Source organism: Rhinolophus hipposideros, assembly GCF_964194185.1.
Source record: "Rhinolophus hipposideros genome assembly, chromosome: 1".
Lineage (NCBI taxonomy): Eukaryota > Metazoa > Chordata > Mammalia > Chiroptera > Rhinolophidae > Rhinolophus > Rhinolophus hipposideros.
Genome location: NC_138047.1, coordinates 105,972,669 through 105,999,626, shown reverse-complemented (window position 1 = coordinate 105,999,626; position 26,958 = coordinate 105,972,669). Strand labels below are relative to the sequence as shown.

General features: G+C 56.4%; 2 protein-coding genes across 2 annotated transcripts in view; one reads left to right on the top strand and one right to left on the bottom strand.

Annotated features, from left to right (window-relative positions):
* STX18 (syntaxin 18) overlaps nt 1-1,506 on the top strand; it is a 107,155-nt gene extending 105,649 nt beyond the window's left edge. The window contains exon 11 of the mRNA XM_081058288.1: nt 142-1,506. Within this exon, the coding sequence (XP_080914414.1) occupies nt 142-237 (96 nt within the window). The 3' untranslated portion in view covers nt 238-1,506. The remainder of the gene's footprint in view (nt 1-141) is intronic.
* Nucleotides 1,282-25,867, bottom strand: NSG1 (neuronal vesicle trafficking associated 1). Its single transcript, XM_081058312.1, has 5 exons — nt 25,718-25,867; nt 25,204-25,358; nt 21,463-21,579; nt 5,860-5,970; nt 1,282-2,603 (listed from the first exon to the last, which is right to left on the bottom strand). Exons 2-5 carry the CDS (start codon nt 25,330-25,332, stop codon nt 2,403-2,405), a joined length of 558 nt encoding a protein of 185 aa, XP_080914438.1. The 5' UTR covers nt 25,333-25,358; nt 25,718-25,867; the 3' UTR covers nt 1,282-2,402.
* Between the last annotated feature and the right edge of the window lie 1,091 nt (nt 25,868-26,958).

Genomic DNA, 26,958 nt, shown 5'->3' with positions numbered 1-26,958 from the left:
AGCCCGACTGTTTGGTTTTGCTCAATAGGCAAGCCGCCTGTTGGGTAAGCATAGGATGGGGCCATGCACGCGGGTGCAGCCCGGTGGGGGCGCCGTCGGGGGGCCGTGGAGGGTGAAAACGCCTGTGCTCCCGCCCTGCAGGCCATCAAAAACAACGCGGGCTTCCGAGTGTGGGTGCTCTTCTTCCTGGCCATGTGCTCCTTCTCCCTGCTCTTCCTCGACTGGTACGACAGCTAGCTGCCCAGGTGCTGGCGCCGGAGCGCGGTCAGGGCTGGGTCTGACCACAGAGCCACTGGGGAGAGGGGGGAGGGGGAGGCAGACCGATACGCCCACAGGGGGTCGCCCAGGCCTCTGAGGAGCAAAAGGAAAACGATGGACACAATTGAAAGTGGCCTGCACAGCAGTCCTGAGGCAGCTCCCCCAGCTGCCTCTGGGCTTGGAGGAGGCCCAGCCTTCCCTCCTGGGGTGAGAACCCCTCAGCACAGATGATGGTTCCCTAAGGCTTCTTCCCTGCCTGAGCCTACTGAGACGCTCTGTATTGTGGCAAACTCACCTTTGCCTTGTTAACCTAATAAATTCGTGACAGCCACTTAGCATGTCTCTGGGTGCAAGTTCAGAAATCCAGCAGCCGCCTGCCTGCCTGCCTCCTGTCGGGAAGAAGTGTGGGAGCAGCCGGCCTGCTCCTCCCAGAACCGCTACCCCAACACTTCGTCCTGACAGGGTGGGCAGGGGGCCGGGAAGCCTGACTTCCTGCCTCTGGGGCCCGAGGAGCTTTTGTTCAGAGAAGGAAGATGGGCCCCAGGAGAACCAGACCTGTGGCTCCGGGCCTGTGCGTGTGACCTTCTAGGAAGCAAAATGGGAATGCCTGTTTGTACCTGGAGCCATATCTGTGCAGGAAGTGTCCCGGTGTCCCAAGGGCCACCTCGGTGCGTGTGCGGACGGCTCCTGTGACATGCGTGTTACAGTGTTGGACAGCCACGGGGACCCCTGTGTTATTTGCAGAGTGAAAATGTGAATGAACTGACAGTCAATAAAGTACATGTCTACTGGCAGACACGAACGGGCTTGCCTCGGCACCACTGACAGCTGTCTGTGCAGGAAGTCTTTGGGGAATACTTAGTACTCCATGTGCTTCCCTCGGCTTCGCAGCACCTGACCCCACGCCGCACAGCCCTTGCCCTGCAGTCGTGGCCACTGTTTCCAAACACCCTCGATAAGAATGCAGTTTGCTGTGGAAGCACATTTCAGGAAACGGGAATGGAATTGGCCGTGAGCAGCATGCTTGTTCGAAACAGATCTTGCACTATTCGTCATTTATTTTGGATCTACTAAAAAACAGTAAAACTTTTGACACATCCACCAGAAACAACACATTCAAATAACATGGAAGAAAATGTCTGAATATCTTTGTTCTATTTAATCGTCTTACACACTTAGTTTATCTAACTGGCAATTTTGTAAACATATACTTTAATGTCAAGATTCAGGTTGAAACAATTTTCTTACAAAGATCGTGAGTTGAAATGTCATAATTGGACTTGTGGGGTACCACACCAACCCCTCCCCCCCAGCCTTTCCTGCCCGCTTCTTACATCAAAGGAGTCACATCTGTTTCACAAAATGAAAACTAAAGTAGCCTTGGCTTACCAACAATTACATTTTCACTTTTCCCACCCTGCCAATTTTTTAAAACCTAACTTGCTAATAGGGCCATTGGTGCAAATTTATTCATAACAGAAGTGAACAGAAGGGCCAGTGGGGCTCGTTCCTGTTCAACACGTCACAGAGCAGACAGACCACCCACAGGAGAAGGGCTTCTGCAGCTCAGGGCCCGAGGTCAGCTCTTTCCAGAGTCCCCTCACCTCACGTGCCATGACACAGTCGACATGTACTCGCCTGGCAGTGACCTGATGGCATCTGTCCTTCCTTCTCTGCACCGCCCACGGCAGGGCGTCCCGGGCTCGACACTGTTACCGTCTGATGGGGGGGAGTGGAGTGCAGCTCGCTCTGAGCAAAGCAGGGATCATTCTAGATACGGCTAGGGCGTAAGGTCTGCACACAGCAACCACAAATGCATTATCATCTCAAGTCCAAACCCCTTGCATATCCAGTGTAAATTTATTTTCAACAGCATCCAACAAATCCCAGTAACGCAGCTAACTTAAGATTCCTTACCATGAAAAGTGGTGTCAGCGCTCTTTAAGCAATGCTGATACACACCTCCCTTTATGCCCACGGGTGGTCTGCAGCAAGTTTTATTTGCAAAGCAGCATTAGCAAACAGAAGCAGTTGCACCATAAATGAGTAACCTCTAAATTATCAGTAATTATATTTAATGAAATGTCCCTCAAAGTCCCTTTGTTACCTTCGGGTGACACACCGTGAAGAACTTGCCCATCTCGCTAAGCTGATTTCTCAGCAGCTTCAGTCTCCTGCTCTGACAGCTTCTCTTCCGACAGAACTGACATCCAGGGCGACACCGAGCGGGTAATGCTCTGCTTGGCCAGGTTGTAGTGGTTCACGATGGCGTAGAACTTATCCGGGGAGCGCGTGTCCTGCTCCGCGTAGTAGGCCGCCAGGCCATCGGGGATGCACTGGGCGTTCTGCAAGACGAGAAGCCAGTGAGTGTACGCGTGATGCGGGGGGCGTGTCTGCAGTGACCACCCCGCAGGTGTCCACTGAGCGCCTGCCCTGGCTCAGCAAAGCAGCTGTGGGTGCTGCCCTCGGCGCGCAGCCAAGTGACCGCCTGGCCTTGAGAAGCCGCCCCAGAGCAGCCACCTTTAACAAGGCATGACGGTGCTGCTTGGCTCCCAGGGCAAGTGTGTAGCAGGACAGCAGGCCTTCCTACTTCATTAAAGACCTTTCGCTAGTTGTCATTTATTTTAAATCTAGAAAACAACGAAACCTTTCACCTGTCCACCAGAAAGAACACATTCACACAAGAGAGGAAGGGAAATCAGAAAGGCGTCCTGTGCGCTGGCTCCCTAGCAAGCCTTGGTGTGGGGGGAGCCTCGAGGCGAAGGAGACGGGCCTGGGGGCAGGGGCCTGAGGGAAGGCCAGTGGCTCGAGTGGGCAGCACAACCTGCAAGGGCCTGTGGGGAGTGTGACCTTGTGACCCAGGATGCAGCAAGAGGTCACTGAGGACCTCAAGAGGGCACACTGAGTGCAGGGCCCTGTCCCGAGCAGTTGGCCCCTGATAAGGAAGAGACTGTCCCTGCAGCCCACAGAACCTGGGAAGCCCCTGAGGTTACGTGTGAAATTCTGTTGCCTGCGCATTTTGCCCAGAGACCTGTCCACAGCTCTCATGAGCTTGTCGGGTCTGGGGCCCAGGCTGCCTCTCCTTGTCAATCCAGGTGTGACAGTGTCTAGCCTGGCCCAGCACCTGGCCCGCAGGCTATGATTTCATCGCTGCTGGGTCTGGGGAGACGTGGGCAGATGCAGGACGGGACAGGGTTTGGTGGGAAGGAGGCTTAGAGCTCTGGGATCTCGCAGAGCTTTGTAAGTAAGTGGGTCCTGGCAGCACCCCCACTCCTCTGCCCCCCCAGCCAGGGCCTGTGGTGCTGCTCTGGCTGTTTTCCTGTCTGGGTTGCTATAGCTACCAGACATGAGTGACTCGCTGCCACGGCTTTATTGAGGCGGGAAAGGGAAAGTAATAAACTTCTGCTTTCCCTCAGCCCCGCAGAGAATTGGTTCTCCGTCCCAGCTCACTGAACCCTGAAATATAAGGATAGAAATACCTGCCAGCCCCCCCCATGAGCACAAAGTGCTATTTCCAGAAGGAAATGACAGAGGCATGCAGTGTTCTTCACCCAGTGTTTCAGTGGGTGGGAGTTGGTAGAAAAAGCTCAGCTTTGCAGACAGCCCCATGTTACCAGCTGAGTTCCCTGGAATTCATGGTCTCTCTGAGCCTCAGTTCCCTCATCTTTAAAATGGGGCTAATGAGTCACACCTCCCGGTTGCTGTGAGAACTACAGTCAAGGTGCAGTAACTCGGGTAAGAAGCCAGGACACACTCAAGGCCGCACAGTGACAATACGCAGCCCATCAGCGTCCTGACCAGGGCGTTGGGAACCTGGGCACTGCAGAGGCAGACAGTCCCTTGGGCCTGAGCACCGCCTTCTGGCCAGTCCAGGGAAGGCTCTGTTGGCCCCAGGCTGCACTGCCACCTGCCCTTCACTCTGTCCTCTCCACCTGCCACTCGCCAGCCCAGGACAACCTGAGACAGCTGACACCTGCTGGCCAGCAAGTGACTCCGCTTCAGGTGCCCAGGCCAGGGAGCAGCACAGAAGTTAGGGTGCAGCCCACAGAGAGGCTGCGAGAAAATGCTGGCAGGCACCCTGGGGCGCTGATGAAGATGGGTCAGGGTGGGGCCTCCACTGGAAGCTGGGACCCAGCCCCCTGCTGGCCGTCATGGAGACGGAATCTACAGAGAACTGCGCATCAGCTGTGGGTGGGCTTGGGGAGGTCACTGACCCTCCCTATGCCTTGTCCCTCAGCCAGAAACAATCATCAGACCGGTGAGGTCATCGGAGAGCATGCTCCCCACAGCCCCTGGCACATGGACGTTTGGCTACTAAGTCCTCCTCAGGTGTGTGCCCCACCAAGAGAAAGAACGTGTGTCCACAAAGCCTACAAGGAGCACCCAAATGTAAAACTTGTGGCAACTGGGGCACTTGCAGCCCAGGATGTGGACAGCGGCTTGTTAAAGGGTGGGGGGGCCTCTGCCTGGATGCGTTTCCCCAGGTCCCTGCAGGCTCCCGCACAGGCTTCCCATGAGCCTTGCTCCTGGCACCTGACCTCCCTTCTGGAAGCTGCAGCGCCCGTCCTGCTGTGCTTTCCCATTTCCCAGTGCTTACAACCCTGTAACTCAGTACACAATGACTTCAAGCTGCTTTTGAGAATGTCAGGGAGCTTCACAAAGGCAGTCTCTTTGCCTGATTGGCTCCTGCCATATTCCAGCACCTGGGACAGCAGCAGCGACCTGCGCGTGACAGGCACGGGCAGGGGAACGCCAGCGCGAGCACACGCACACACACAGGCAGGGTGCAGAAGGCTGCCTGTGGGAGCCCTAAGTACCTCCCCGAGGAGGCGGGGTTAGGAACGCGGGTCCCAGCCTCACCTGCTAACTTGGCAGGGGCCTCACATCAGCGACACCCAGACCCAAGCCACCAGTGACAGATGACAAATCAAGCCTGTCCTTGCACATGCTCAGTGCCAGACAATGGGGCTTTCCTGCTGTGACATCAGTAACACCAAACCCTGAAAATGATGGTGTTTCCTCTTCACACTGGCTCTGGAAAGCTCAGAACCAGGCGAGGTGCCCAGAGCCCCGTGGATGGGGACGGGGGCAAATCCACCCGGAACTTGCCTTCCTCCCAGCCTCTCCTCCTCGCCCGCACCGCCCCACTGCCCTTCATTTTCTTCATTCCCTCCCGGCGTCTGGTGTGCCACGTGCAGCCTTGTGGAACCAGGCAGCAACCATCTGCAGTGAGCTTCCACGAGCGGGGGACACGCAGTAAGGAGGGCGCTTTGTGTGCTGGCCCCGCTCCCAGATCCCTGCGTGGCCCTGGGCAGCCTCCCTGGCGTGCCTGCCCCTTTCGTGTGGCCCATAGTACCCTCGCTGTCCGTCCCTGGTCCCCCAGGGGCGTGCGGGGCCTGCTGTCCCCTCCCACAGGTCCCACCACGCCCCTGCCCCTCTGCCTCCCTGCCCTGCTCCCACCAGGACCGTCCACAGGAACCTTTCCCAAGAACCGTCCTCGCCGGCCTGGGTTATGGCTGCTCGGCTGCTGTCCCTCAGGTGCTGCGAGGGCAAGCGAGACACACGGTGCAAAGGCGTCCCGGGGAGGGGGAGGGGCTTTACCTTGAGGATGAACCCATCAGGACAGAGGCGTTCATACTTGTACACCTTGTAGACGACCAGGAAGATGACACAGGTGAGGAAGGCCAGGGCGAAGAAGACCATCACCGACACCTGCAGGCAGAGGCGGGGGCATCGGGGTCGGTGAACCGGGCGGCCAGCGCGCTCGCGCACGTGGGGAGGCAGCCAGCCCGGGAGGCCCGGGGCATGAGCGGTCAGCAGAATCACTGCTCACGGGACTTGCGTACCATTTTCATTTTCACCACATCCTCACGTCACCTTTTATAAATCTGGCAGTTTTAGTATGCCAGACCCTTAACAGAGAGAGAGCTCAGGGTCCAGATATCATCAAGCCTCATGGACACTGAGACACGTGATTCACGGTTTGCCCGTCTGACTGCCGCCAGTCACCAAGGTGACGCCGCAGCCACCAGCTAGTCAGCTGTTCCACAAACATCTCCTGAGACCTGGACACCGGCCCTGCCCTTGAGCTACGACCAGCTGAGCAGGAAAGGATGGCCTCCCGGGCCTCCATCACCCCCGCCCTCAACAGTATCCTGTGTGCTCCGTTAGTGTCCGTCCCCTCCCCAGAGGACAGTCTCCGTGAGCACAGGGGCTCGGCTTTCTTCACCTGAGCGCCCAGCGCAGTACATGCTGACTGGCACATAGTATGTGCTCAGCTAACATTTGCAGACGAATGCAAGACTGCATGTGAGACGGGCACGGAAGTGGGAGGTCCCACCCCAGCTGGAGGACGTGGAGCATGGGGGACAAAATGACAGTGGATCTGGGCGTGGAGGTGCTCACTGGACTACTGGGGGCCACCTGGCAGGGGCGACAGCATGTCCAGAGGCCAAAAGGGCCGGCAGATGCATGGCAGGTCCGGAGGCGAGGGCCTTCCCACTGACATGCCCCCACCAACCCCGCCCTGGGAGAGCACAGGGACAGCTTTAGGCTCCTGAACAGGGAAAGGAAGAAGACAGGCAGCGGGGCCCCGGAAGCCGGCACAGGGCAGGGCTGACAAACAGTAGCCGCTCACTCCCCACCTCTCTTCAAAGGGCCAGGTGAGCTCCTGCCACACACAGTCCCCAGCCACCGGGAGTGGGGAGCCCTGCTGCTTCCTGAGGCTGCAGAGAGGCTGGGGACAAGCCCTGAGCTCATCTGGGGAGACCCTCAAGCACAGTGCGCGAGCCTCACCCCAAACTCAGGTCCCCGATACTGCGGGGCCTCAGCTCCTATGTGGCCTCTCGGAGCCCCCGGTCCCCATCTGTGAAAGGAAGACAGCGCGTCTCCAGCCAGGATCCTGGGCGACATGGGAAGAGGGACGTGAGGGAGTGTGTGTAAGCTGCACAGCACGTTCCCCGATAGGCAGGATGCCAGCCCTGCTGGGACTGGAGGGAACTCTCCTGCCCTCTGGGACCCCGTGCCCCCTACACCCGGCTTAGGCGCGAGCACTGGGGTCCGAGTTCCCCAACCCTGGAAGGCCCTGAACCTCTAGCCACAGTCCCCTCTCCTGTGACAGGACGACGGTTCCCCAGTGAGGCTGGGTGCTGGGTAAGGAATCGTGACCACCACAGCGAGTGTCCATCGCATCGCTGGGCCTGTGCCCTGCCTCCGCTCCCCAGGGTCTGAACCTCCAGGGTTCAGACCTGGCCCCAGCTGCGTCCTGGCTACTGGGAACCAGGCCAGGGCCAGCCCCGCGCAGGGGGCCCTCCTTCCCTGCCCCCCGTGCTCCAGGCCCAGCCTGCTGTTCTCTCCCTCCTCCGTACAGGGCCACCCTGGCCACTGGTCACACCCACCCAGCTTCAAAGGCCCATGTCCAACCCCCATAACTCCCCAGCTCATACTCACTACAGCCTGGACCACACCAGGCCCTCTGTGTCCCCTCTCCCAGGGGACAGCCCCTCAGACTCCCCGGCAAGCGAGAAATCTGAGTCGCCTCTGCTGAGGCCCTTCCTACCCCTCTCCATCCTTTTGGTCCTCCTCACACCTCTATCCCCCAGCCCTCCTTGTCCCTTCCTGTGACCCCTAAGAGTCAGAGAAGCTCCCGTCTGTCTGCACAACCTGTACTGCATATGGAGCCCATGCCTGATATCGGGCCATGGTCAGGATGGAGCCAGGGCTGCCTCGGGGCCCACAGCACCCATGGGGAAGACACCATCTGGGTTCTGGTGGCAAGGACGCAACCGCCGGGCCCCAGGGAGACCGCAGAGTGAGTTGAGAGCGGAGCTGGGTGACGAAGGAGGTCGAATCACCAGGAAGGGGAGGAGGCGGTGGCCCCTGAGGGAGCGGCTGGAACAGGTGAAGGGCTTACAACAGGAGCAGCAGCCTTGCTGCCCAGGGCCCGGGAGGAGCGAGGCCGCCATGCAGCCCCTGCAGCCAGGCTCTGGACAAGTAACTGCTCCTCTGGGCCCAGGATCCTGCTTGCCAATGGCCGTGAGAGGACCCAGCTCCCAGGGCTAGTGCGTGGTGAGAGCTATGGAAGGAAGCGTTGGCGCTTATTGCCGTAGCTGTCACCACTGTCATTCCACCACTCCCTCAGGTCGCACAGCTGGCAGATGGAAAGCTGGGCTCTCAGCCCAGGCTGCCCAGCCTCCCCCAAGCCTGTCACCCTGTCCCACCCACACTCACTCCCACTGCCACTCACCCCAATCTTCCCTGCCTGGGACCCAGCTACCTGCTGGCAGCCCCCAGGGGCTCTCTCCGCACTAGAACATCAGGACTGCCTCACCCGGGGGGGGGGGGCTGTCAGGAGAGCTGTATTTAATATAAGCGCCTCCTTCAAAGCCCTTTGTGTTTTACTTTGGGCATTTCAAAACGTTATTCCAAGAAGAGGCCCATGGCACACAACACATTAAGGAGCTGTTAGACTGTAACCTCAACAAAATATAGGCAAACTGAATTCAACAGCACATTAAGGGGATCACACACCGTGATCAAGTGGGGTTCATTCCAGGGAATACAAGGATGGTTCAATAGCCACCAATCAATCAAAGTGACAAGCTACATTAACAAAATGAAGGATAAAAATGAAACAATCATCTCAATAGATGCAGAAAAGCATTTGACAAAATGCAACATCCACTTATGGTTAAAAAATAAATAAAAACTCTCCACGAAGTGGGTAGGGAGGAAACAAACCTCAGATAACAAAGGCCATCTATGGTAAGCCCACAGCTAACATCATACTCAATGGGAAAACGCTGAAAGCTTTTCCTCCAAGATCAGGAACAAGACAAGGCTGCCCACTCTCACCACTTCTGGTCAAGACAGTATTGAAGTCACAAGCAATTAGGCAAGAAAAATAAAAGCATCCAAACTGGAAAGGAAGAAATAAAACTAATACTATTTGCAGATGACATATATAGAAAACCCTAAAGACTCCACCAAAAAACTGTTACCAACAAATTCAGTCAAGTTGCATGATACAAAATCAATATACAAAAATCTGTTGCAGTTCTATACACTAACAACGAACTATCAGAAAGAGAAATGAAGAAAACAATCCCGTTTACAATTGCATCCAAAAAGAATAAATTTAACCAAGGAGGTGCTGCGGTCACTATGGAAAACAATGTGGAGGTTCCTCAAAAAATTAAAAATGAAACTACCATACGACCCAGCAATGCCACTCCTGGGTATCTACCCAAAGGAAATGGAAACGTTAACTCAAAAAGATCCGTGCGTATAACACGTTCACTGCCTGATTGCTTACGGTAGTCAGAGACAGAAGCAAACTAAGTGTCTATCAACGGATGTTAACTAGACTTACCGTGCCGGTAATTTCACAATACACACAAATACTGACTCATTATGTTACACACCTAAAACTACCATAACGCTATCTGTCAATTATATCTCAATTTTTTTAAAAAGTATGATTTCAAGTCGAGAGATGGGGCATTCTTAAACCTGTCCCCTGAATTTGGAAGACTCATCAGAATTTGGTTCAGGGCCCCCCAGCTGTTTAGATTTAAAAATGACCCCAGCTCTGTCCGCAGGGCCGTGGGGTACCACTTCCTCGGGGCTCTCCTCCTGGAACCTGTCCTGGGCCTTTCGTCCAGGATTCCCAGGGCCTGAGGACAGAGGAGCTCACAGAACCGAGAAATGAGAAAGTGACAGTCCCCAGAATAGTCGAGTGAGAAGGGCAAAGAAATCCATGGAGAGGCAGCAGGAGGCAGCTGGCATGGCAAAGGCCTCTCTTGCCCCAACACCTCTGCAAACCCTGGGCTTCTTCTGGGCTCCCGAGTCTGCTCAGACCTGGGAAATGCCCTCCTGTGGGAAGAGAAATGTGGGCTTGCAGTTCACTGTGTGGCATGGTGTCCCCCTCTGGTTCCCATGGTCGGAGGAGACAGCCACAGGCCTTTCCAGAAAGATCCCCAACTGGCTCAAAATTGGATCTCAGCTCTGCCACCTGCCAACTGTGTGACTGAGCAAGTTGCCTGTGACACTCACCTCGGAAGGGGGGACAATGCCTCACACATACTTATCAGGAGAAGGACAAGAAAACAAGGATTTGAGAGCATTTTGTCAGCCTCATATGCTGGGCCCGTTATGGGTTGAATTGTGCACCCCCCTCCTCGAAAATCCAGAAGTCCTAACTACTGTTCCCTGTGGCTGTGACCCTATTGGGAAATAGGGTCTTTGCAGGTGTGATTAAATAAAATGAGGTCATTAGGGTGGACCCGAATCAAGTATGACTGTGTCCTTATAAAAAGGGGAAACCTGGACACAGACATACAGGGAGAATGCCACCTGAAGAGAGACGCTGGAGGGAGGTGTCCACAAGCCAAGGAACACTAAGGCTTGCCGGCAACCACCCCCGCCCCTGAAACCAGGAATCGGCGAGGAAGGGCTGTCCCCTAAGGTTTCAGAGGGAGCCTGGCCCTGCCCACACCTTGGTCTTGAACCTCTGGCCCCCAGAACTGGGAGAGAATAGATTTCTGCCGGGGAAGCCCCCAGTCGAAGCGGGTGCACTTTGTCATGAGCTGTTTCGGGGGCTCAGGACCGACGCGACTCCCCTGAAGGCGTTTTCTCTCTGCCGTCACCCTTGTCCCCACACAGACTGAGCGGCCCTCTTGCCTCCTTGCCCGTCAAAGCCCCAGCCAGGACCCTGGCTCCAGGAAGCCTCCGGAACTTCCCATCCTCTCTGCATACGCACAGCATGTGCGTGCACCAGACAACCCAGCATCTACTGCTTCCTAATTCAAGTGAAATAAAAGTGTGTCCCAGTGTGGAGAGTTTCATGAACTGCCACCCCTCCCCCGCAAAAAAAAAAAAAAAGACAACTAGGAATATTCTAGAACAAAATGTGGAATTCCTTGGCCAGGGGCTTCCTCCAGGCCAGGGTATATACCCTTTAGGCTGTCTCTACATTGACACGCCATGACTGTAAGCATCGCGAGAGCCCCAACCAGCGGCTCCATCTGTCAGCCAATTCCAAAGGACTGATAAGACCAGCCATTCGTTGCCCAACGTGTGTCCAGAGCCCTGGGTTCGAGGCTGCTCGGTAAACATACACAGAGACTCTGGAAAAGGCATCTGCCCCCTGACCCTTGGTTCCCTCTCAGCTGTGAAAGGGGGTGACAGCCCAGTGCCCCAGTTTATAGTGGGGCATCCGAGACGTCCCCCGTGGGACACAGCTCCACCCTCGGTACGCAGGTGCGGACCCCATTCCTACAGCGTTGCAGCATCAGAGCAAGAAAGATGCTCAGAGACCATCAAATCCAGCAACTTTACGCACGGCAGAGGTCCACTTCCAGTTGGTCAACAGGACCGACCCCTCAGTGGTCGTGAGCACCCAGGGGAGCACACAAGAGGAGAAGCAGCCATCTGCAATAACGCAGCCTGAGCACAGAAGCGGGCCTCAACCCTGGCTGCTGAGTCAGAATCACAGGGTCCCCTAAGGATCCCGCCACCCGGACCCCGGCCAGAGCAGTGACCGCAGACTATGGGGGCCACAGCCAGGCACCAGGATCATCCAGAGTCCACTTCTGGTGTGCAGCCCAAGCTGCGAGCAGTGGGGATGAGTAGAGGACCCATGTCTGCATGGGATTCCCGGAGCCTGGGGGCTCCTGAGCCGCCACCCCTGCCTTTGCACACGTGCCAAAATGCCACTGTATTTTGGAGAGCCCGGCGCAGGGTTTCCACCGTACCCCTGGAGGCTCCGGCCATGCTCTTCACTGTGGTTGGTGTTTAAGTAAAGCTTGTGTGCTCCTGACAGCAGCACCTGCATTTTACTCTCGGGGAAGCTGAGGCTCAGACATGCAGAGGAGTGGCCCAAGGCGAGTCGGCTGGGTCATGTCCCCAACAACCTCCAGGTCCTAATCCCTGGAACCCGTGCATGCCACCTGAGATGGGAAAGGGGACTCTGATTAAGTCAAGGATCCTGGGCCGGGAAGGTTATCCTGGGTCTTACTCAGGATAACCTCAGGGTGGGCCCTGAGTCACAGGTGACCTTAGAAGCGGGAGGCAGAGGGAGGTGCTGCTGCGGAGATGGCAGAGAGTAAGATTCTGTGCCCAGGTCTGGAAGGCGGAGGGAGGGGCCGGTAGCCAAGGACTGTGAGGGGTGCAGCTCCAGAAGCCGGACCAGGCCCCCAGAGGGCGCAGCCCCGCCTGCACCTCTGACTTAGGACCTCTGGCCTCCAGAACTCTGAGAGAAGAAATGCGTGTTGTTTTAAGCCACCCGATTGGTGGTACTTTGTTACAGCAGCTCCAGGAAACGACTTCACGTCAAGCCCATCTCCCCACACCCGGTGGGCAGAGCAGACGCCCACACACCTGGCAGAGAGGAGGCGCCTCCCAAATGCTTAGCGAGTGAATCAGGATTGAGTGCGCGAATGAGGGAGGGAGTGAATGGGTGCAGCTGGCGGGCAGCCACCCCCCAGTGAGGATTTACAGAGCAACCCTCAGTACTGGAGCCGACCCAGGGCGTCTACACCCAGTGGAACACAAATGCCGTTGGCAGAGGTACCCTTTGTCTGAGTTTTATTAAGCAAATGGTCACACAATAGAAGGAAGTGGGACCCAGGGGGGGCGTGCCCTCCACAAAGCCTGGAGGCCAGGAAAGCCTGGGTGGACCCCACACCTGTCGTCTCCAGGGTGGGGCTGTGGGCCCAGAGGCCAGGGAGTCCCCGGACTGGACGAGCGTATTTGCCTAGAAGCCTGGCTTGCTTTGCGGGCTGACGTCTCTATTACGCACACGAGGCCCAGTGCTGTGGCCTCTGGTGCTTTTAGTGACCTAAGCACATGGTTTTCAATTTTGTTTCAAAACTAGAAAGAAAAATAGAATAAAGGTGTAATAACGAATCCAGCCTGGATTACATCCATCTTCAGACCAAGGCCATCATAAGATAATGTTTTCTTTTGTTTTTTTAAGGGGCCCACAAAGACCAAAGTGCCTCGGGCCCCAAGGCCCTGCCTTCCTCCACCTACGGAATCCCTAGTGGCCAGCACACGCTCTTAGGAGATTTCACAGTGGCCACCTTGGAGTGTCCTTGGCCCTACCGTGTCAACTCTGGTCTCTGCCGAGTGGCGTCAACTTATCACAACCCAGGGTGAAAAGTGTGAAAGGAGAGGCAGAAACGCAGCCAAAACCCTAACTGTGGCTGGGGAGGCTTCCACGAGGGGGTGTCAGGGTCTTGAAAGAGGAGGAGCTCACCAGGGAAGGCAATATGGGGAGAGGGTGTTCTCAGAGGAAGAAAGAAAGAGCTGTGTCAAAGCGCTCAGGCGTCACAGGACACAAAGTATTCAGCCAGCGTGGGGGAGCATCTCGTCCTGCAGGAGAGGGGACACACACCGGATGACAAAGGCCCCTGTGTGCCCCAGCAGCAAGTGGGAACCCAGACAGTGCACTACAGGACCCCAGGAGGCAGCTGCCCCTTTGTGACAAATGGACGTTGCTTAGAGCACTGGGAGGTGTCGCCAAGTGACTGAAGCACAGGTGTTTGCCACGATTTACGTGTGTTAGAGCTGATTCTACATTATCCCTACAGCTACATGACTTTTGTGTAGCTATCAATGAAAGCTTTAAGGCAGGAGACAATGGGATGAAATTACAGCTAGGTACACAAATCTGCTCATTGTACTCACTGCGGCATGTCCTTGGGCACGTGGCCCTCAGTGGCCCAGACCCCACGGCTGCGGGCACAGTGTGTGGCAGCAGTGGGTTAGGGGGAGTCTGGTGTAGGGTTTCTACTCGGTCTGTGCCACTGACCGCTATGGCAGCCAGGTGAAAGCCTACAGCATCCTTCTCAGAATTGTGCTTAAAATGCATGAAACACTGTACACAGGACGGCAAAGAGGACCAATTATACTGAAATGCTATCATCAAAATATCACAAACATGTAGATCTGTGATTTAATATGTATGTGCTTCTTTACCAACAGACCAAACAACCAGATCTTATAAATACTGTGATTTCTAAGGAACGGCGAGGGTAAACACTTCCCCAGATCGTGGCAACAACGGCGGTGTGAGAGCAAAACACCTGTGATTTAAATTGGTGACAGTCACAGGTATTACTATTATTACCCCAGTTTATTGCCTCCAGTGAAAAGTGAAAGAACGCATACACTGCAAACTGTAAAACGCTGCTGAAGGAAATTAAAGAAGACCCGAATAAATGGGAAAACATCCTGTGTTCGTGAGTTTGAAGACGTAATTCTGTTAGGATGGGAATAAGTCCCAACCTGATCTACACATTCAATGCAGTCCGTATCAAAGCCCAACAACCTTTTTTGCAGAAATGGAAACTGCAAGGGATCCTGAGTAGCCAAAGCAATCTTGAAAATGAAGCATGAGTTGAAGGACTCAACTTCCCCAATTTCAAAATGTATTACAAAGCTATAGTAATCAAAACAGTGTGGTACTGGCCTAAGAATGGCCATATAGAGCAATGAAGTAGAACGGAGAGCCCAGAAAACCGTGTGTCTATGGTCAACTGGTTTTCAACAAGGATGCCCAGACCATTCAACGGGCAAGACCAGTCTCCTTCATAAATGGTGCTGGGACAATTCGATGTCCACATGCGAAAGAATGAAATTGGACCCTGCCCCCACACCACACACAAAAGTTCCTAAAATGGATTAAAGACCTAAGTATGAAAGCTAGAGCCATAAAACTCGTAGAAGAAAAGAGAGGTACATCTTTATGACCTTGAATTTGGCAATGGCATCTTAGACAGGACACCAAAAGCATTAGCAACAAAAGAAACAAAGATAAACTGTACCCCCCAAAGTTGAACAATTTTGTGCATTGAAGAACACTAGTGAGAAAGTGAAAAGACAACCCCAGAGTGGTAAATTTATCTGCAGATGGTATCTCAGGTAAGGACCTACTATGCAGAATATACATGAGGCACTCTGACGACAACACAAACAACCCAATTAAAAATGGGAAAGGACTCGGGCAGTTCTCCAAAGATACAGAAATGGCTAACAGGCACAGAAAAAGACGCTCAATGTCCTTAGCCGCTAGAGAACTGCAAATCAAAACCACAATGAGACAGCACTAGAATGGCTGCAAGAAAAAAATCAACAAGTGTTGGTGAGGATGTGGAGAAACTGAAAGCCGCCATTGCTGGTGAGAACGGAAACTGGTGCAGCTTCTGTGGAAAACAGAAGTTTCTCCATCTGGCAAACATAAAATTACCACGTGTACTGGCAATTCCACTCCTGGGGGTACACCCCAAACAGCTGAAAACAGGTGTTCAAACAAAAACGTGCGCCAATGTTCACGGCAGCCAAAAGGTGGAAACCACCCAAATGTCCACCGACAGATGACGGGGCCCCACCATGTGGCCCATCCACACTATGGAGTATTACTCAGCCGTAAAAAAGAATGACGTACAGACACACGCTCCACCGTGGATAAACCCTGAAAACATTATTCCGAGTGAAAGAAGCCAGACACAAAGGATCAGAGGTTGTAGGATTCCATTTCTACGACACAACAGGGAACGCCACAGGCACAGAAAGCAGATTGGGGATTAGGCGGCTCAGGGCTGGGGGAGGGGAAACCGGGAGCGACCGCCGATGGCATGGGGTCTCTTCTTGGGGTGACAACAATGTTCTGCAACTAGAAGAGGTGACGGTTGGGCAAGATTGCAAATGTACTCATGTCAGTGAACTGAACAGGTTAAAATGGCAAATTTTATGGTATGTATATTATAGCCCAATAAAAAGGGGGGGCAGGAGACTGGGGTTCTGAGGACACGGTGAGCCCAAGCCACAGCAGCCCTGTCCCAGGGGCAAGAGGGGTCTGCAGAGCGTTTTCTAGAAAGAACTGCCAGCAGTGGATAACAGAAAGGATATGGGCCTTGGGGCAGACCTTTACAAGGAGTTGATAAGGCTGACAGACACGACCCCTATCCCCCAGGCAGTGTCCACTGTCACTCTCAGAAGTGTCCCCAGTCTGGACCGTAAAGTATATGGCCACTCAACTGACAAGGCCCTGGTCCACGTACCAGGTTCTCTAAATGTTCGCCGTGAGCTGGGAAGAAGGGATCACCCCCCTTTTGTAGACGAGGGGCTCAAGTGGCGTTTGAATTTGCTGCGTCCCCATCTGCTCTTTCGGGCCTGCGGTCTCCTCTCCTGCTGGGGACCTCCCGGGGTCATGCCCATCTGGGGTGGGAACTAGGACGTCAGCAGCACGGATCCCACACAGCTGTTCATGTGGAAGACACAGCTTGGTGGGCTGGGGTCGGATGGATGTGTGTGCGAAACCCTGGCCAGCTGGAGGACGTCGAGCTTGTTCCTTAACCCGATCTGACCTTAATTCCCCACCATCAACACCAGGACAGCAAGCTCCACCTTTAAGACTGTTACTAAGATGGAAAGAAACCCCCCTCGTGAAGCCCAGAGCCGAGCAGGCACTGGGTCGGTGGTGCCTGGGTCATTCATTTCCATTCCAGTGTCTGTCTTCCCACCCTTGGGGGAAGGGAAAGTGAGAGGTGCATTTCTGCTGAGTAATGCAGTTAAAAAACAACAACACACATCTTAGGAAAATAAGATGAATCCTGACACCTTTCAGGTAACCCACAGAAGAGTGAACACACAGACACCCACCCCCAAGGTGATTCCACCGTTTGTCACCTGATTCTGGATGAATCCCCCACTCTACTACTGGGACAGAACCAGGCGGCCAAATCCCCCAAGATCTCTGCTGAAGGTTGGGGGTGTCCAAATGCACCTCCAGGAGCGACACCGCCGGTCGCTGTTCATAAATATTTAACAAATGCGTCTTGAGACACACCAGGGGACTACTGGCGAGTGTGGAAAACACAGGGGTGCATGGGAAGCTCAAGGTCATTAAGGACATGCGAAAAAGAAGCAAACCACCCACAGACTCCTTTGTGACAGGATACAGAAGGACACACAGTATCGTGTGCCTACAATGGGGACCACTCAGACAAACATGGTCTCTTCTTCTAGGACATCCTCCCAGCTCTGTGTGGACCGTGAAACTTTCACATGAAAAGCCGACCTTGGAATCTCCTAACAGCCCCAAAGGCGACATGGCACGGGTGAAGAGATGCAGTTTGCTCACCCAGCCCCTTAACTCACAGAGAGAGGGCCTGGGATCTCGGTGGTGTCTGCAGCTCTCAGATGGGACCTTCCTTTATTGTGCCCAATTACAGCCCCTTCATCGTCCACCATGGGAGAGAAGGATAAGCAGCAGCCCCCAGTGTCACCACGACACGCCGCTCTGCATAGGTGAGCCCAAATGCGCAATGAAAATATGTTTATTCTCGGCATAAACACTCCTCCAAAGAATGAAACCACGGCTGCCCTCCTTGACACTAACCTTTTGGGAAGCCTGGATATTTGGCTGTCATTGGGTGACTCATCCTGCAAATCCCAGTGTGGCCGAGTCTTGCGAAACCCTGTCCCCAGTCAGCTGTTACCTAGCAACCAGCCTAGCAACCTGGTAGCCAAGAGATTAATCCCCCAGTGATCACCATAGAGTGACATCCAGAAAGACATCTCGTCTCAAGGATGCCATCCAGCCGGCGTCTCGCTCCTGAACCACACAATTTAGAGACAAAGGGTGACACATTTACTTGCTTCAACAGCCGAAAGACATAGCTTCATTCCTGAGAGTCTCACACAGAGATGGAAAGAACTGAGGAGATGGCTGCACTGGGGACAGACACGGAAGCTGCCCGTCACCGAGAGGGGGAGGAAGACGGTCTGCCCTAGTGTTCAGAAAGAGCCCCCAGCCCTGGACTAGCGGATGCCACACACGGCAGAGGGGTGCGTGCAATCAGAGAACATTCCAGAAGGGCGAGCAAGAGGTGCGCAGAACGCAGGTCTTCCAGCTGTGCACATCCAGCCTACGGGCCTCCCGGTCAAGCTGGCCAGGCTACCCAGGTTCAGATCCCGCTCTGCCACTGCCCGACTGTGTGACCCTGGGTGGGTCACCTGCCCCACTGGGCGGAACTGACAAGTAACACCCATAACGGGCTAACACCCATCAGGAGCCGCCACTGAACTTCACAAGTGAGGGTCCCACAGGCAGACCGTGGACCTCTCACCGCGTGCCCACTCACTGCATGCCAGCAGCCTGGCTGGTCACTGTCAAGCTGGACGGTGCATTTATTCCGCACCAGAGAGGGAGCTCGTATGCTGCCTGGCACCAGGGGCTGCTGAGTAGCTCTGCACCAGGAGTCCCTGAGCCTTCATTTCATGACACCGTGTCACACGAGGGCCGATATGCCGCGGTTCCCTCCCCCATGTCACTCACTCAGGCAGACAGGCCCCCCCACCGGACCCTGCCAGGCCTCCTGGCCATAGGCCTCACATCTGAAGACAGGCGGGGCCAGGAGCAATTCCTGAGGAGGGTGCCGCGGGGAGGAAGGCGCCGGGAGACGAGAGAAGAATGCTGTTCACACGTGGGCCCGCCGCACATCTGGCGGCTGCTGGGAATTACGCAGACTTGCGTTCCGTGCAGCTGGGTTTCAGAAAGGATTCTTAGAACCAGATCAATCAACAACGCAACGGGTGGCCTGGGATGAGGGCCCCCATGCAGACCTGTCCTCCAGGAGAAGCCACATGACCGCAGGTGTCCCAGCCAAGGGCCAGCTTCCAGGTTCAAGCTCTGCCTCGGTTTCCCCTCACTTGTAAAATGGAGCTAATGATGGTGCACCCTGCGTGAGGTTTTGGTAAGGATTAAAGGAGGTAATGAGCATTAACCAGCTTGACACAGAGTCTGGCTCCCGGGAGCACCCCATAATCGTCAGGTCCTAGTACTGCCTCTGGACAAAGGGCAGCGGAAACAGCAGAAGGGCAGGTTAATTCCCGGAGACTTCATGGCGGAGGTGATCTCTGAGCTGGCACTGGAAGGAGATGGAAGGGGCTGGTTCTGGGAGCTGGACGGCGGGCCCGTGGGGAGACGTGTGTGCGGCAGGAGGTATGGTGATAGGCACTGGTCTCAGAGGCAGGGAGTCGGGGGAAGTACCCCGGCCCCCCCAGTTACCAAGTGGGACTCAACAGCCTCATCAGTAAAAGGGGCTAATGACACCCCCATCAGGGTGGCCGTGAATCGTTAAGACCAGAGATGCTGAGCATGCGAACATGCCTGGCCTCACATGTAAGGCTGGGGACATGGGCTCACTGCAGTGCCATCATCTATGGAGCACCGACTGCATACATCCCCTCCTGACATCCCCAGGAGGTGCGAGCACAGGAGAGGCAGGATTCTGCCACCACAGCCCGGTCCCCTGCGACGGCCACAGGTCTTCCGAGGTCTTCTGGGCAACAGGAGCCAGGTAACCACACAGGCCTAGCCATGGCTGCAGGGAGCCCTGGTGGCCAATGTGCGTCACCCATACCTTAAACAAGGGACCTGGGGACCTGCATCAGGTGAGCAAGTGAGAAAAGCACAAATGAAGGACACTGGCGGTGAGAGACAGCGTGGCACCCGTGGACACTCAACAGATGAAGGGACAGCCATTCAAGTGCCACACTGCGCCCCACCCTGTGGCGACCTAACGTGCTGGGGCTGGGAGGGGCAAAGGTCAAATCAGGAAGGAGAAACCCAGACACACTCAGACATCCAGGTGCTCTCCCACTTTGGGAATGATGGCTATCATGACCTTGAAATCAAGGTCACTTCTGGACACAAACCCAGGGCACTATCCCAGGGCACAGACCGGACAGGTTGTGCGAGTAGCAGCAGATGAAGCTAAGATGGCTGGCCAGAGTGGAGAGGGACATTGACCTCGGGCCCATCCGACCTGGTCCCAGCCATGACGTCACAGCATGTCTGAGCTGCCAAGCCTGGAGCCATCAGAAGAGCCTCCCAGCATATATACCCTCCTTACAGCAGCAGCAGAAACCACGGCCGCAGCCCTCTGTGTGCCTCAACTTCCCCACCTGTACAGTGGGCTTTACTAACAGTATCTACCTCTCCAGGAAGGCTGTGGGAGGATGAGATGAGCTAACATTAGGAAATCCCCCACACACCCCCGAACACACAGGATTGCATCTCTGACGGGATCCCTGTGCCAGGGAGGCCCTGTACGTTTTCCCTCCAGCCCAGTGAGGCCGTGTGGAGCGACAGGGAGGAGGAGGGTTAAGGTCAGATCTCGCCCTGACATCCCCAATCAGGCCTCACCTCCCCAGGCGTGGCTTTCGTCTATCAACCAATCCCGAGGGCTGCTGCAGAGTTGGACCAGGACACCTCATGCAGAGGCATTTCAGACACTGAGCTGTGTGGGTGGGAGAGCCTCTGTATCCCAGCCTGAACAAGGTGCTTACCTGCCCACGTGGGGGTGACCAGACAGCCAGCCGAGGCGTATCATGTCTCCCAATCACCCATTTCAATCTGCATGAGGGTGACTCTGTACCATCTCTCATTTCCCAGAGCGAGATTCCAGAAGATCAACATCCTAACTTGTTCCTCTGCCAGCACAGCGGTGCCCACCCGCAGAGGCCCCCAGGGCTGGCTGGGACTCACCCTGTTGAGCAGCTGTTCCTCCCCGGAGACCCATCGGGAGCAAGGTTCCTCCCCCAAGTGAGTGCTTCCAGCAATCCGTGTCCCGAGGGCCAGCCAAGCCTACCCTCCAAGAGCACGTGGTGTCAGGGGGCAGCAAGGACACAGGCTGAACACAAGGGCTCTGGATCCCGGCCCTGCCACATTAGCTGTGACCCCTGTGTACCTCAACTTCCCCATCTGCTAAATGGGTTATCCTGACAGTACCGACCTGGCAGGGAGGGGGCTTAGATGAGCGAGCCTGAGTACCAGGCTGACCTGTGTCCAGCAGGCAGTAAGTGCAACAAGTGACCTCTGCTGTTGTCCGTTTCCTTCCTGGAACTGTTAGGTGGAGATTTGCATGTTTGGGAAGTGATTTTTCCTATGCTTATGACCTTTATCTAAAAGAAAGTTTAGGGGTGGGGTCTCCCTGTTATTAAAACTAAGTAATACGTGATTATTTGGGAAGATGAAGACAAAGAACTTTTTAAAACCACACCGTGGTCTGGCACGGCTGGGATCAGGCCAGATCAACGGTGTCTCATCCTGTCCCGGTCACTCCCCAGGTCACCTGTGCAGCTCAGGCCCCTCCTGAGGGCCAGCAGCACGCACCCCGCCCCAGGGTCACTCACCTTAAACCTCTCGGACATGCTCTCGGTGACGCTGACGGTGAACTCGGCTAGCTTGGAAATGCGCCCTTTGCGTCTCTTGCGGTCAGGTTCATATGCGGTCTTAGTTTTTACGACCACCTTGTCCGGGAAACAGAAGCAAACGTCTGGTCAGTGGTACGGCCAGACGCCTTCAGACACCTCTGCCCAAAGAGGATGCATGTGGGAACTCTCATGTTCAAAGTTACCGTTTCGCCGGGAAGTATTTCACACAAAGAATCAATCAGAAAAGCCACCACTTATTGGCAACCTTCCAGAGAAATGAATACCCATCAATAATCCTGATAGCAGCCCTGGGCTGGGGGGCAGGTGGTAACTGAGGGGCAGAGACGTTCAGCTCATTGGCCACAGCCACACACCTCATAGGTGGCAGGGCTACCAGGGGTGAGTGTGACTCCTGACACAGGGCTCCTTCCACGCCCGGAGCCCTCCACTGGCCGGTGGTGGGAGGGTGCATTGGGTTTTGCACGGGTCTCTATATGGCGTCACGGGTGAAACGGGAAGATTCAAGGGCACCATTTCCCGCCAGCATTAGAAAGGAGTAGTCAGCCTTCAAGGGAACTGATCTTGGGTCAGTCTCTCCGTCTGCAGCCCCCCACCACCCGCCTCTCCCCGCTGCAATGGCCCCCAAAGGCTCTCCCTGCTCTTACTGCCCTCCTCTCTCTACTGGAAGGTGGGACATGGTTTTCCAACCAGGAAACCTACCCTCCAGCTTCAGATGAACCCCTAACCAGCCCCTTCCAACCTCCACCCTCAATGCTCAGTCTCCCCTCACCGTCACTGCCTTCACCACACCCTGCTGCCAGTGACTGCTTACTTCTGTCCCCACTGGACAGGCAGGCGTTCAGGAGCAGTGTCCAGAGCTTACACGTCTCATATCCCCAGGCCCCACTCCCAGCGCAGGGGCCATGACTGTTGGAGTGGAGAGAACCAGCCACCCCCATGTTCTCCTTCTGCCGTGACAATGCCCCTCACTGGGTTCCATAGTTTGGGGGAGATACCTGCTCTTTGTGACAGCAGGACCCAGAGTAGAACAAGGAGAACCCATGAAGTCAGGGCTGTCACCCCCGGGCAGGCAGCTGGAGGGGCTCTCAGACTGAGCTGTGCCCCCGGGACCAGTCTTGGGGAGAAGAACTGGGGAAGAAAGTGGCCCATGCCAGTTGTCACTAGGAAACAATCCCAAGGGCCACATACCCTGTAACCACACTCTTGCCTTCCCTTCTCTCCCCGTCGGTTCCATGTAGCACACCTAGTGTGATGACAGTCTACATGTCCTCCCCTGGGAGGCGCCCATCTCGGGGCAACACCTGGGCACCACCCTGCAGTCCATCCTCAATCCCAAGTGTGCCTCACTAACTTGTGACCTTGAGCACACACTTGGCCACTCAGAACCTGTGTCCTCGCCTTGGAACTGGGAACAAGGCCTGTCTCACTGGGCTACTGTGAGGGGGAGGGAATCCACGGAACCCTCAGCCCAGTGGGGACAGTCAGTATTCCATCGGCCTGGGTTTAGCCTGCATCTGCCACCAACAGGCGAAGCGACCTTGGGCAAGTCCCTTACACTCTCTGTGCCTCTATTTCCGCATCTGTAAAATGAGGTAATTACGGGAGTAACGTCGTAATGTCAGCACACTAAAGGAATTTAAACCTGTGAAACACACAGACTAGTGTCTGATACCTAACAAGCATTTAACACATGTCAGTGAGACTGGCCCTGCCACTGCTGCCAGCTCTGTTCCTCCAGAAGCTCAGCACTTGGTACACATCCTTAGAACAGATTCTACTGACAACCCTGTGTTATCAGCCCTCAGCCGCTGTGTCACCTGAGACAGGTGACATCGCCTCACTGAACCCTGGCTGTGTGAGCAGCGCACTGCTGCTGTTCGTGTTCAGACAGGTCTTGCCTGAGAGACGTCTGGCTCTAGCAGGGCACAGAGGAGGCCCTGCCAGAAGCTTCTGCATTCTGGAGGACCGTGGCCTTTAGCTGAGAGACCTTGGGCATGTCCTGTCACCTCTCTGAGACTCAGTTTCCTCATCTGTGACCTCAGAAATCTTCGAGTCCAGTCCCGGGTCCCGGCTAGAATTGCTGCCTCTGGGGCATCCCCGCCAGTTCCCTCCTTTGTCTGAACACTCCCAGAGACGGGAGGCTCTTTACCTTTCGGAGCTGCCTACCCTGCTCCCGGACAACCCCAGTGGTGGGCCAGGACTTCCTCCCAGCCTAAAACCCCGCCTCCTATACGCCGCCTGTGTGCCAGATGGCCCTGGAACAGAACAGACTGAGGGAGAAAGAGGGTCAGATGGAAGGAAGGCATCACCTGACACAGGTGCTGGCTCACACCCGGCGTTCTTCACACAGGTCACCACCGCTCTTGGGGTGAGGTGGGGGGGTAAGATGGGGGCAGCGGGGCCAGGCTGTGCTAACTGGGCATGTGTGACGCGAGACAGGGAACAGGAACGCAGAGGCTGAGGCCTCAGGCAGCCCCGCCCCTTCTGCAAAGAAGCCTCTTCTGGGCCATCAGTGTCCCGGAATGGCTCTGCCACGGCCCAGGTGCACAGGTGTGACCAGCGGATCTTCCTTTCCTGACCTGAAACACCTGTGCCAGCCTCACCCCTGCCCCCCTACCCAACACAGACAATACAGCTGGGGGATCAAACCCACTCTGGAGGACGGAGTAAGCATCTCAAAGGATCCCCGGGGGCACAAAGGAATCTTCTAGAAGGGAAGGACCCACAGGAATATCCCCCATTGCCACAGCCAGATAATTACCAACATGCCCGAATAAAACACCAAGACTGAGTCAGAACCTCCTCACCAGGGACCAAATGACACAATAAATGCAAAAGCCGTTCGGGGAACAAAATGTGCTTACACGTGGCTGGTGGCCGGGTAGTTTTTAAGCAGCAGCAAGGTGGTGAGAATGGATGCTGGTTTATTAGTGTAGGTTTGAGTTTTACAATATAATTGTCTAGACTTTTAAGCACCATATGTACGTTTTTAATTATTAACTCCTGAAAATATTATCTCTAATGAACGCAAACTACTTGATTGGATGCTGTATTCAACAAAAGAGGGGCTTCTTTAAATTCCCCACTTTGGGAAATTGTGAATGTCTGTCCCCAGTTATACTAACACTGAGGGGCTGGGGCACAGATTTGGAAATTTCACAAAGGAACAAAGGAGGCAGGAAGCTGGATGGAAGAGCACACAGCCTGCAGCAGCGCCGGCCTGGGAGGGGCAGGTGGAGGGGTTAAGGAGGGGATTTCAGCCTCTAAGGAGGGACCATCTGGCCAAGGAGACCGGCTTCCCCACCGCAATGGGGCAAATCTGGCTGAAACTGCACCACCTGGGAAGGCATGAGGGGCAGCAGCGCCCGGCTCACCCCAGACCCAGAGCGCCCTGGTACGGTGGGGCAGGGAGGAGCAAGGCTGGGGTGGCAGCTGTGAGGCAAGGGACCTCTCTCGGACAAGGCTCCCACGGAAATCTAGAAAGGACCTTGCCAGCACGGAGCTGTCACCTCAGGCCTCCAGACCGCCCCACCAGAATGCCGCGCGGGGACGCTGTCCTTGGGGGAGGGTCCTCGAGCCGTCCCCCACTCCACCTCCCCAGTGCACGCGGCTGGTTTCTTTTGTTGCGGCCGCCTCTGGAGATTTGGGGGTGCGTACCAGGCAACGCGGGGCGGGGGTGAGGACGCGGGGGCTTCTCACCTTATCCGGGGGCGGGAACTGCAGCTGATTGACATCGAGGGGCGTCATCAGGGGGATGGTGTCGAAGCCATCCTCCAACAGCACCTGCTTGGTGCCCTTCTCCGCGAAATTGTTCCCCAACTTCACCATCGTTCCGGGGGACCCGAGGCTGCCGCCTGCGGAGGGAGGACCGGGCGGGAGTCGCCGCGAGCAGGACCCACCTGCTGTCCCCCACTTGCCGGCCCCCGCCTGGTCTCCCGGGAGGGATCGTGAGGACGCGGCGGTCACGACCCCGGGTGGGAAGGGATGCTGTCTTTACAGACTACGGTCCCGCTGGACGACCAGGCAGGGGAGCCCGCAGGAAGGGGAGGGGGCGCCGCCCCTGCGCGGCCAGGCCACATGCGTCCCCGGTCCTGGCGCGGCTGCGCCCGGAGACTCCCGTCCCTCCCGCCTGGGGAGACCAGCGGCCGGAGCCCGCCCCGGCGGGAAGGGCCCCGCTCCCGGCGGGAAGGGCCCCGCGGCCGCCCGCACTCACCCGCGCCCGGTTCCCGCAGGTCTGGGCTCCGACGCGCGCCGAGCCTCCGCGTCCCCGCTCTGCTCTCAGCAATGGCGGAGGCGGCGCCGCGCGGCCGGGGCGGGAGCGAGCGATTGGACTCGGCGGCGCCCTCCCCTCCCCTCCCCCTCCCCCTCCCCTCCCCTCCCCCTCCCCCTCCCCCTCCCCCTCCCTTCCTGCCGCTCCCGGGGGCTAATTGCGCGCCGGTGAGTGCGCGCGTGTGGCCGTGGCGCCCCCGCCTTGACGCAGCGCGCACCCGGCGCACAAAGGAGCGCGGGGGGGGGGCGGGGGGGGCGCTCCCCGGGGACCCCGCGCCGCAAACTGCTGGGGGAGGGGCGAGGGGGTGGGCGCGCGCCCCCGATGGGGGATCGCGGCAGCCGCGGACGGCACCCCAGGTCCGGAGGCTGCGGGCTGGCGACCTTGGGGCGGCGGCCCGGGCACAAGGCGAATGGAAGCGAGAAAGGGGCGATACCCTACGGACAGAGGGAGCCCCCCAAGTGGCAGGGAGAGGGCCCACCTCGCCGCCGCGCGGACCTGGGGGTCCTGAAGGAGGGTGAAGGGTGTCGGAGGGGGTTCTTGGAGGCAGTGGGCGGTGGCAGGGACCAGAGCGTCGCGTTAGTACGTGGCTGTGTTGGGAAAGGAAACAAAAAGAGAGCGCGCGTCCCTGTACGAAGGGACATCGATGGGAGCGGAGGGGGAGGTTTTAGGTGGCGCGGGATGCGGGGGGAGCGCCCTCCAGACCTGAGGACGGTGCCCGGGTGGAGGGCGACGCCCCGCGGGGCCTGACGGAGGGTGTTCCCGGTGAAGAGCGCTTCACGCGCCGCGTTGGAAGAAAGGTTTCCCTGATCTGGTGGAAGGAGAAAGCAGGGGTCCCTCTGCAGCCGCCCGCAGCCTCCAGCACCCAGGGCGCAGGCGAGGCACCGCCTGAAACCAGGAGGGTTCTAGCCTGCCCCGTTGGCCTTCCACCCCAGCAGGGCCACTGTCGCAGCTGCCCAGAGCAGGGCCCCATTTTGCAGACTTCGAACCCGCCCCACACTGCAGGACTCCCCAGATAAAAAGCTGTGGGGCCGAGGGAGCGGTACGGGGAGCTAGAGGAAGACTGTCGCTGGAGAACGAACGGGCGACTTCCCCAGGCACCTGTGTCCGGCTTCCAGTCCTGTGGAGGCAGAGTGGGTGTCCCCAAAGCCTTTCTTTCATACCCTTTACCCAGGCCCTTTGCCTGC